This window comes from Leptinotarsa decemlineata, unplaced genomic scaffold (genome assembly GCF_025532065.1).
Source record: "Leptinotarsa decemlineata unplaced genomic scaffold, Ldec_3_MD MMD2_P_RNA_scaffold_9, whole genome shotgun sequence".
Lineage (NCBI taxonomy): Eukaryota > Metazoa > Arthropoda > Insecta > Coleoptera > Chrysomelidae > Leptinotarsa > Leptinotarsa decemlineata.
Window position 1 is genome coordinate 1,770,596 of NW_027412536.1, and position 12,422 is coordinate 1,783,017.

The following is a 12,422-nucleotide window of genomic DNA, read 5'->3' on the forward strand; positions in this document are numbered from 1 at the left end:
CCGTTGAGATTGGCAAGCAGTTTATCCCTAATTCTCTGATTGTGAAGTTTTTTGTTATCATTTATCCTGAGTTTGCAGCAGTTACGAGCATTAACAAACCTATTTCAGTTTTCGGCAGTGTGATTTTTGAGCCACTGCCGACACGCGAGGTTTTTGGAGGCGCAATTTTTGTTGAACCGAGGTTTTCTTTGAAAAAGGAATATATGCAACCATGGATGATAGAATAACTTCCGTGACTTCAGAAGCATAAATAGATGGATCTTTAGAGCTGAAATAAACATCTATTCAGAGGATATTTCGGAAATAGTCTTGAAGATCCTTCCATTCAGCAGATCTGTAATTCCAAAATTTGTACGGCTTAGATTGTTCCCCATCATTCATTGACAATCCACTCAACACTGAAATCAGTTTGTAATCAGAAGATCTCAATGGAAACCTTACCGTGACTGTGTAAATTTCTGGATAGGTTGTTGAATATAGATCCAGAAGACTAGCATATTTTCCATCACGGTAAGGAATCTTGTTCGGATCATTTATAATCTGAGTAAGTCCGCTGCTTATTGAAAAGCATCAGCTTCGGGACCTTGATATTCCAAAGTTACGTCTGAATCGGGAGTGGAAATCATTGCCGGGATACAGAAAATTGACAAGGTTTGTTGAAGCACTGACTTTGGTTTCTGTGAGTGCAAGAATATGAGGACTATTTGTTTTCCGATGTTGGTGTACTAAGTTCAGATCTGAGTTGAGTCCTCTGATGTTGCAGACATCGATTGTGAAGTTGCTAGTGGGCCTCTTAGCAAGTGCAGTTATCATGATATTTCCCTGTGGACTGATGTTAGGAAGACCCATGTTGACTGCCAGGATGATGCTCTCGAATCAGCCCACACCCGGAGATCCGATTGGGGAGCTATTTTCCCTCCGGAGTATTTTGACCCTAGGAGCGGAAGCAACTTACCGCTGCCTGAGCCGTTGCGATGATATATCATCGGACGATGACGGGTGGGACCAGCATCTACCACCATTTGCCTCTGAGCCACTATCTGACTCCAAAAACTCTAAAATCTTTTTCAGGTCAACGTTGTGTAGGCCATGGTAAAAGCTGCTTCTTGGCTGCTTTGGTGATAATACCAGTGCCAACTTTCTTATTTTCGTACCCAATCATTTGTCAAATTCTATACTACCTTATAGGTAGTGCAGATAAAACGTGTTGTAGCTTTTCACGGGGTACTAGGCAGTAGTGATTCATGGGTGTGAGGATGCAATACTTGGTGAACGCATCTACAATTACAAAAATATGCTTGAGGCCTCCGTTAACACGAGTAATGTACCCAAACAGTCCAAATGCAACGAATGAAATAGTTCTTTAGGAATTTTGACCGGATGCACAAATCCCTGTGAGGGTATAGTCCTTGTCTGTTTCACAGCACAAATAACGCAATGTTCAATGTAACATTTGACGAATTGCCTCTTTCGTGGAAACCAAAAATGTTCAGCAATCGACTCGTATGTTTTTTAGTATCCAACATGACATTGTTCATCATGAAATATACGAAGACGGCCTAAACGACTTTGGCTGGGATTTAATCAAATGAGTGAATGGATGTCATTACGATGTCATCGATGACATAACTTATTCCGTGACATAAAAATCGAAATTTACAATTGAATTGTGTGATTTTTTCTTATAATGTTATAATGTACTGAAGAGCCTTAAGGTAAGTGTCTTACGTCGAAACATCGGTGTCTACCAGTGAGGATGACAGTGTTCTATATAAGTGAAATTTTTACCTATCATTCAGTATATTATCAAGATTTCAATGAACTCGGCACTTCTCATTCCCCAAAACAGATTCAATATTCGCGGAGCGTAGGCAATACCAATGTCTCGTCAATATCGTAAAAATGCCGTAGATGTGATGAATCACTCTTAGGGCCGCATTATGTCGATGGATATAGGCTGAGACCCCATATTCTGCACATCATTATTATCATTATAATTATAATCCCGGTTCGTGAAAAATGTGTTGCTGGTCACAATCAAGAAAAAACTTCAGAAGATATATTTCATATACCTTATTTTTGTAAACAGAGTATTTATTCAACAGTAGATTCATAACCTACATATCTCTGAATCCGGATGATGCTGATCTGATGGTTGCATGCTTATATATTACTGTTGAGACATGGATAGAAAATGGTGGTCATTCGATAAAATTGAAAAAAAAAATGTTGAAGACAATATTTCTTAAAAAAATATTTTTTCTGCCAAGCAGCTATCGTCAATTTACTAACGACAATCATCAGAAGTCAAAACCCGTGTGGGCTAAGGATAAACGAAATCTTCTAACGTGCAATTCCTAGCTTGGTTTGGACGATACGTAGTAAAAATCGATCGTGAGGATGTCGGGCTCGAATCACCTTTCCACATATCGGCTACCATCCCTCCATATTATATGTATAGTTGTTGACCAAGCGGAGAGTTTATAAATGACCAGTTTTCAAAATTTTCATTTAGGAAACTGTGTCAGGAATCACACGTTAAAAGGTAAGACTTTGTTAGTTCTTAGCTTACACAAGTTTCTCAACTTCTGAGAGTTGTTGTTCGTATGGGGGCGACAGCTGATTAACGGAAAAACAGATTTTAAACAGAAATAGATAAGAATTTTAAAATTCGCATTATTTTAATTATTAGAAATCACTGAAAAGTATATATAGATCAGTTAAACGACTACTAACACCAAGTTTAGACGTGAAGATAATAAATGGCTCTTCTGACCCCAAAATAAAAAGTATTTATGTTACTTTTACCAGTTGAGAGGTTAATTAACAATTGTCTGTCACTTATTCAAAAAACCCTCATTCGTAGTATTCGTAGTCGAAATAATAACTGATTGAGTGAGGATTTGAATACCCTCCAGAATGATAATACCTATTACTCATCCTCTATTTTGTTTTTGGAAAAGAGAATTTGAATGTCACCGCTAGTACCATATAACATATTAATTCCTTCTATAAACTTCAAATAATTAGTTATTCTCTTAACAGAAGGACTATATATATATATATATATGGAAATGTTTAATTCACGCTGAAGTAAAACCTTCTTCTTTACTCAATAAATTCTCTCTCTTATTGAATAAATAATATTTTACAAACATGTAACAAAATTATAAAAAAAATTACTCACAAAATGATAACTTATTCAAAACGTTTTTTAAGATACACTACCTACACCACTGGTTTCATTTAAGTCTGATAATGTTCATGGACTCATTGTAAATATAAAGTAAACAATCCGATACGATTCAGTTCCATATATTTGATAAAATAGTAGTGTTTTCTCAGTTTGCATGTTGTAGCAATTGGATACAGTTCCGAAAATGGTTAAAGCAAAAGTCTACATATTCGAAAAACAATTTGACGGATTTCCCAAATCAGGAGATCTGAAAATTATTGAAGAAGAATTGCCGCCTATCAAAGATGGAGGTAAGAAATTGATTATTTATAGTATCGTTGAATACGAATAAGAATAATATATTTTGAAACCTAAAATAAACATGTGATTGTATAGAAAACGGATCGTGTAAAATAATTTTCTTTCCAGTGTTTACAAACATAACCTCTTTGCACAGTAGCGTAACTAACGATGAATTTTATGAACTTTATGTTCAGTTGAAATCTTTAAAACCAAAGGGTGAGGAAATAAATAAATTATAAATTGCAGTACCGATGTAATTGGCTAAATTGGTAAATTACACAAAAAATTAATATGAAAAGGAATTAAATTGATACAATGAATAAAATGTGAATACCAAAACCTAATTCGTGAAAAAACAAATTGTAACAAGCTAATATAAAATAATGGTAATACCAGTTTTCGACTGTAATTATTTCTGACACAATCTCATGGAAACATCGAATTGTGGATTATTCCTTTCTATCCAACGCATATCCAGTGCATATGCAAACGGTAGGTGCATATGATACATCATTTGAGAAGTTTGTTGATTCTCTATCCACCAATATAAGGTTTTTTGAATTTCTTTGATATATTGCATTTCTATCAATCATAATATTAATAATATATAATAATATACATGGCCACCTAACACCTTAAGCCTTTGATGAGTTGCGCCACCACTTATCCGAGCAACTGGTCCAAAACCAAACGCACCCGGGAGGGAGAACCCACCTTCCTCCGGTGCCGGCCGTGGGGCTATATGGGGCTAACATGAAATCATTCGACACACGTTTGACTCGTTTTGGCGTCAACAGGAATCGATTGCTACTGATGACTATTTTCACACAGATTAGCTATCCGTTCGAATGTTTAGCGGTAGAAGGCAGAGTTTTGGTGTGAAAAAAAGTAATTTCAAGTATATTCTGTTTAGGCTTTGCTACAACCGAGAAGCTGTACAATACTATGAAGTATCTGGTTGGTTGGATTCAAGAATCTATTCCAAACAATAACCATTTCGATTTATGACTTTATTTTATTTGTTGTATCGGTTTTCAACAGATTGTTTTGTCACCCAATTTGTATATCGATTTTCTTTTAAACCAAAGTCGTGCAAGTACAAAAGAACATTATGATGTTAAAAAATCTGGGAAGACCGAAAAAGTGAAGTCCACGCGAACCAAATCGTGGGCAACAACTAGTATTTAATAAAATTGTATATTTAGTTTCAAAGGAATTTGCGCATACAGGAGTTAATCATAATTCAATGACAAGTGAAACTCAACAAATAATTACTTTTACAAAAGCACCATTCCTAAATAACTTTAATAACTTTTTTGTTTATGTATATCGATTTTCAAATGAAGTTTGGATGAAAAAGTAGTCGAGTGTTGGAAACAGAAAAAAATATATTTATGTTTTAAAAACACTCGACTGGTTAACGCAAAACTCGTTCGATCCACCCACCTTATTGAAGCTGCTTAGGTTGTAAAGTTGAAAGTTTTTCACGTGATTGTGAGGTAAAATATCCATTTACTGTTCACGAAAAAGAAGAGGCCAATTGAGTTTTCCCTACCAAACCCATAGTTGAAATCTTCTTAAACGCTTATCACATAATAAATTAAAATAACCTCTAAAAGTTAAATTAAAAAATAAAAAGCAGATCCCAACCTGCAAATGATTGAACTAAAAACAACATGCTGTCAAAAATTCAGCATTTTTTTTATACAATTAGATCTCTCAATTATATTTTAATAGAATAGCACTCTGACTATGTAAATATTATGTCACTTGTCTAGTTTTGATATGATATCGTTCAAATAAACGCTACTCAACAATATTGGCTTTGCAAATCAAAGGTAAGTACAGTGGAATAGTTAACCCGAAAGTAAGTACAGTGGAATAGTTAACCTGAAAATGTCATTGAAAACATTTTGAAGTTGCTTTCAGGTATGCCATGTTGAATTGTGACTCATATACCAATATGTGAATTAACAATCCAATTTTGGGCTAATAAATAAACAATTACTCATGAGTGGAAAAATCGATGTTTTCTTCGAATGAAAGGTGAAAATAAGTAAAAGAATAACAAACATTTCTGAACCATCTACAACAACAATAAACGAAAAAATTGAAAATACTCCACCATTGGGAGAGAAAGCAAAATGAACTTTGCAGAAAAGTTAGCGATAGCGAATAAATACATTTTCAAAAGAAATACAGATACTTCAACAAGGTGAAATATTTCAGGTTAGATGAAAAGTTTAAGGCGCAATCATATTGCAATTAGTAGGTATACTATAGCGATTCGGCCTCAAACGGCGGGAATAAACTGTCGAAGATCAGGTCGATGGCTAGGTGGATGGCCGGGAGGAAGCCAAAAAGAGAGATCCCGCGAAGAGCAACCCTTGGGGGTGGTTTTCGCTTGGAGATGCGGCACAGAAATTAAGGTTAAAAGTTCAGCTGTGTGCCTGAGTCCTCGATTTGGTCCTCGAATTGGTCTTCGAATTGGTCCTCAAATTGGTCCTCGATTTAGTCTTTGGTTTGGCCCTCGAATTGGTTCTTGAATCGGTTCTCGACTTGATCATCGATTTGACTCGAGAAAAAACAATGGCCGTCTACCATTTGTCATTTATGGTCTCTTGACGCGCGTTTGGTCAGATATCATCATCAGGAGATTACCAAGACTAAAAAATCTCAGATGTATGTGAACATAACAGAAAGATTCACGGAAAGATTCACATTGATCGCACGTGTATTATGTCATTGAGAAATATATATGCATATAGATACAGAGTGTATGTATTCATTATTATGAGAAAAGGCATGGAGTTTTCCGGTTGTCATTCAGTGAATTGTGTCACTATCATCGACGAGGGAATACATCATGATGGTGATCAATATATGAATTAACGAAGTGTCGGATCTTTACGATTCGTCGGAAAATGAACACTTTATATAAAATATCAACATTATTAAGACTGCGGTTGAACGGACTTCCTTTGGAATGATGCATACAGAAAAGTACGTTTTTTCTCGAATTTCGTCCACCATGCATCTTCAATGTCTTCCAAATTCACAACTGCTGTGTATTCATTGAATAGGCGTAGTCTGTCATCCAGAAAGACTTTTTTCTGATGACCACGCATATAAATGATGTTGACTTTATAAAGATTTTCTTTGAGAATATTGTCTAGTAAATAATATTCCACGAAGCCTGAATGATATTTCAAACCATGACTGTTTTTTCCACATAGACAACGCCTTTTCTATCGTCTCTGTACAAGGAGGAGAATGGTTTTGGCGGCATGAACAGGAAATCATTACATTGATTACCGTCTTGATGGATATCTCTTCGGGATGGAATTGTTGCTCAACAACAAATATTTGTATAGCAACAATGCTAGTCTCATGATGTGCAACTTTCAACTGATAAAAAACTATAAATTAGTTCCATTTTTTAACAATTTCGCTGAGTGGGAGGTGTTCAATGACAGTGTCCTGCACAATGATGCAATAGGCTTTTGTATTATGGGAAAATCCTTCAGATGCTTCGATTTTAAGTTTTACATCAACACTGGAACTTTTGATGCTTTCGTCCCTTCTGGAATAATCGATAAGAAAGATATTTCTGTGAAGTCGGCGGTATTGATAAGAGGGTTATGTTGATTAGTCATTTTGTAGCTGAGACCGAATTGTGTTTAGTTGAAATAGGCTGGCAAAAAATTAATTTTTGCAAAATTCAGATGCATACTTTCTTTGGGATAGTTCTCACCGTTTAGAGTCATTGTGATATTGATGATATTTAAATTATCGAATAATATTGTTGGATCATTATTGACTTTAGTGTAATCACCATTTCTTTGAAAAGATACAATCACATAGCGAGGACTTTCGAGAAACTAGGAAGTCTCGACGGCCAATATTTCATTGTATGGCATTATATGGAGTTCCCATTTTCTGAACAGTATGAGAATAGGAGTGTCAGCTTAGAGAGCTTTCAAAACTTGCAATTTAATTTGACCATGAGGAAATATTCGTTTAACTTTGAGTTCAATCTTTTCAATGTTCAGCTTAAGTTCCGTCTTTAACGTTACTGTGCCAGAAATCTCATCTATTTTGAAACAGTTGCTATCATCTCCAGCTCGTACTAATCGGATGACGTGTTTTCCGTAGGAAACACAGTGATAATCATTGGAAATTTTCTAGAAATGTCTAATTGTTATGAGCATGTTGAACGTTGAAAATGCAGTTTGAATGATGCCTAGGCTCTCGAGATATTTCCATCTTTGCTTGATATCTTCATCGGTGTAGGTGAGAAAGCCTCTGACAGTACTAACAATTCCAATTTCACGAACTGCTTCTAATTCTTTACTATTCTCCTCATAGCTGGCAGATTGAAACATGAAAGGACCAGCATTGTTTTACGAAGGTCACCCGACCATCTCCTTCAATCCTCTCAACTTTTCCGCTGATGAATAGCAAGCTGTCGTACAAAGCATCACAGGAATCGGATTTATTAATGCTGATTTCAGTGACATCATTGTTGCAGAAAGATTTCACATACGGGTAGTAGGTCCGCCATTCTACATTTTGTATGGATTTGTGGTTTTGTGGTTTTCGGAAAATGTTGAACACTCAATTAGACAACATGATAACCCAGAGATTCCAAAAATAATGCATTGCCCTTTGACAGTTGTTAAAGGTCTTGGTGAAGACGACGTAGGGTTTGGTGATGAGTTATTCTTATAGATAATTAACACCATACTATCGCTTCAATTCCAAACGAATTATCATTTCTTCGTTTCTGAAATCAATGCGCCTAGAATGCTGGTCAAGCACTCGCAATGTAATGTTTATTTGATTCGTATGAGAAATGGGTAGATGGATTGATCAACATCAACGGCAAATTATTATATCATATAAGACGATGTGTCGTTGTAGAAGGCTCCAAACATAATGTTGCTATCTATGTATATATCTGCAGGTAGATCGGATGTGTAATGCAAGTTGTGCTTGAGAAGAGTAGACAAAAACTCCAAAATGTTAGCCAAGCTATTTGCGGGTTGAAAATCAATCGAGTGTTTCAAACAAAATATTTCGTTTTTATGCGTGTGAATGTCCGGTTTGAGATGGAAAAATTCTTGGGGATTTTCCTTGTACATTTTAGGCAATATCACCAATTCCATAAGATCCAAAAGGGATATCAATACTTTTTTATTTAGTTTTGTCGTCAATTTCGTAATAATAGAATTTCATGGCTTCTTCAATGTTCGGTATACTGTTGCACAAATGGAAACTGAGCAAAGCTAAACTGTATTCTGAATCGGAATCCAATCGAATGGATGGATTGAAATCGATGGAAAGTATCGAAGAACGACTATTAGAGTTAATATCATAGACATGGCTGATACGTTTCCCACATCTACACACCTAAAATAATGATCATAAACCACAATATTTTGAATATTTTTTTACAATAATAACATTCTCTTTGTAAGCTAACAGGACATCGCTTTTTGTTATGATGACGCAGCTGATGTAAGCACCTCATGTCGGTAATGGATGTAACATGATAAACGAATCTGCAAAGTGAATTGGTAGTCCTTTGGTAATCTTGTAGCGCTCTAAATTCCCGCTTCAAGATAAGTTCAAAAATAAATAACAAACAAAAAAAAAATGACAAAAACAAACAAATATCTTCCCCTATGTCAGTATATTATTATTATTCTGGACAAATGCCACTAGCACAGTGAAGACGGGGTGGTCCATAAAAGATGTTCAAGGGCGCCACATGATTTGATTGCCCAGAATAAAAGATGGTTATAAGTCCCGACAAATCATGAAAGGTAGAATCTTATATATATATTTATAAAAAAAAAAGCTGATGACACTGCAGAATATATTGTATTCTTATAGTACAAAAAAAATATTCACCTAGTGAACAACGGATATAAAAATAGTAACAATAAGGCCTATTTAATCACCAGGTCCTAAACAAAATAAACATTAAAAAATATATTTTGGATATGTAGCGGAAATTGTCGATTGAATAACCATGGAATCAAACCCCACTCTAACCCAAAGCTTAAGCTTAAACTCAGGCGCAGGAAAAATAAAATAATGATAAATACGTAATTTCCGCTTTCCATGAAATAATTAGTGGTATAGTTGATAAATGGATCTTAATAAGTATTTCACTAGATCACAAAAAAAAATTCTTAACCCTCTTATCTAGGTACTTGCGTGCTGGGGCATAAGACGCTGACTCCGTTTCCGGTAGGAATGGCTCAAGGTTATATCAAATCGTGTAGATCAAATCCCAAGCCAACCAAAAAAAAAACCCTTGAAAAGAAAAAAAGATGATCAGGAACTGACTCCTTTTTTGAATTTTCAGAGAACTAGTCAAAATACTGAGTCCCGTTTCAATGTAACCCTCTTAACGTAAACAAATTATAATTGAAATTATAATTAATTGAGAGTTCCTTATTCCTTGTGTAAAACCCAAAAATTGCCCTATATTAATCACTCTGTATGATTTACTCAATAAAACCCTAAAGTGCCCTAGTCCAAACTGAGAAATTAAAAAAAAATATTATCCTTGTTCTTCTTACATACTTTCTTAAAATCCCTTCTGTGTTAACAAAACAAGAACAAATTATTCAATTATAAAACCAGTGATTGTTTGAAAAAAAAATCGAACGCAAGTAAGAACGAAAAATATTAACATATTTTCCTTATATTGAATTCCCACCCTGTAAGTGAATTCAAATATGAAATCCCCAAAATGTTTCCCAATAATAATTAAATCAAAAACAACAAGAAATATCTGTATCACCCCATATGCAACTTGATCAAATATCGAAAAATATTTTGTAAATATTATTTAGCGAATTATACAAGTCATTATTGAGTGAAATTTATAATAAAAATCAATAAATTAAATTGTACACTTAGCTGATCTTGCAATGAATCTCAAAAAAAATCGAATACCCACAACTTTATATTATAAATAATCAAATGTTCACTATATAAATCATGTAGAGCTAACTCAAGAAGTTTGAACAAAAATGTGTATTTGATTCGTACTGTAGAAATTTCAAGGTCAACTAAATTCTGAAAACATTTACTTGGTATAATTCAATTAGCAAAAATTAAAAAAAACTTTATTATTTTTTTCTATAAATAGAAAATTGAAATAAAATAAAAGAACTTGATAATTTTTATTTCATATGTGGAACTGGGAAAAATAATGTAGTGAAATACTGTACTATTCTTACCTTCTCAGAAGGGTTTTTTTTGTTTCTTCCAAAGAGGAAAAAAAAGTAGACCAGCGAAATTCCTGGGCGTTGGTTTATTATTTTTTTTGTCCCAAATAACACCTCCAACTCACAATGGATCGTTTAAAAAGAATGGAGAAAATTCTCAACTTCCCTTCTAGTGATGTGAACACTTTGAGAAATCCGTCCCAATAGGTGTAACTGGAATTTTCCCACCTTTGTAGTTTTTTTTATAGTAGCAGCAATTGAAATTGAACTGGATGAAAAAAGAGAAAGCGAATGAAGGTTACGAATAGAAAAAAACGTTTTGGTGTGGCTTACCGGCTCCGGTCAAATAAATCCCTTAAACGGCTCGTGATAGTCCTCAACAATAACTACATCAATGACCAAAATCAAAGAGGCACTTCAATCACTATTTTGATATCAGAAGTAGAATCCCCAACGTGGGTAACAATAAAAATTGTTGCACTCCCTCAACCGTTAGACCTGCCTGTCGTTCATTTTGAAACACACTCCAAAAATAGATGATTTTCGCCTCCCTCTCACAGTTCCATCGAATTACAACACTCTCCTGAGAAAACTTCGCGAAATGAATATCATTCATTCACGATTCCTGCAGTACTATTTTCCTGCAAGTGCGATCACCCACACCTAGGTGTCACATATGATTAAAAGCAGGAAACCTAGAACGTACCTAATGAGGGTACGGTCAATTGCTATCAACGATTTGGAAGGACAATTACTCGTTTCCAGATGGCCCTACCGAATTGGAAAATATAAAGGCACGAAAATGAGTTAAGAAAATAAACTTTACAGGGAATAACAAACAAGTATTATTAGCATTCAAATTCAATAAAAAAAATGTTACAAATTCCCCCTTACTTCAAGAAAATTTACTCGGGTAAATTTTCACTAGCGCTAGCTGGCTTCAAATCCTTAATGTTCCAAACCCCCTTGAAGATTCCGTTGGAGTCTTCCAACTCGTACGTCCAAGGGGAAACTTTCTTTCTAACTAAAAAAGGTCCCACAAATTTTGGAGCAAGTTTACTGGTATAATATTTGGACGCATCCGAGAGTACAAAATTCTTTCTCCAAACTAATTGGTGGGGTAAAAGCTGTTCTGGTCGCCGGCGTAAGTTATAATTTTTCATATTTTTATCTGCAGCCCTATCTAAGCGTTTCCTGACATCTGCAAATAGGTTTTTGAAATCGTCTTCCCTAGTCGTACCTTCTGGAATGCCATTATCTTCAAGATATAATTTTTCCTTCAGTTTCTTCTTATCGAATTCACTACCATGAAGTACCATGTTTCTCCCAAAGTTTATGAAATACGGCGTATTGCCAGTTGTCTCATGAATTGCGGTTCGGGTGGCGCAGGCCACTTTTGATAGACTGTTGTCCCACTTGCGATGATTATCAGAGACGTAAACTGCTAACATCTTCTTTAGAGTCCGATTGTACCTTTCAGTAGGATTAGCTTGGGGGTGATAGTAGGCATGTTATATGCGAATTAGCGTCTCACACGTATTAAATTACAAAGCGATAACAGCTTCCTGCTAAAAGTGCTTATTGTGCAGTATCAGCAATATGAACACTTGTGCTCCAGACAAAGCAATTGCTGACACTGTTCAAATATTGTTTTCATACAAAACGTATAAATAGACCCTGCGAGGTCAGAAAGATGT

General features: G+C 35.1%; 1 protein-coding gene across 1 annotated transcript in view; it reads left to right on the forward strand.

Annotated features, from left to right (window-relative positions):
- The first annotated feature begins 3,249 nt into the window (after positions 1-3,249).
- LOC111510748 (prostaglandin reductase 1) overlaps positions 3,250-12,422 on the forward strand; it is an 83,500-nt gene continuing 74,327 nt past the window's right edge. Inside the window, exon 1 of the mRNA XM_074170387.1 lies at positions 3,250-3,486. Within this exon, the coding sequence (XP_074026488.1) occupies positions 3,381-3,486 (106 nt within the window). The 5' untranslated portion in view covers positions 3,250-3,380. The remainder of the gene's footprint in view (positions 3,487-12,422) is intronic.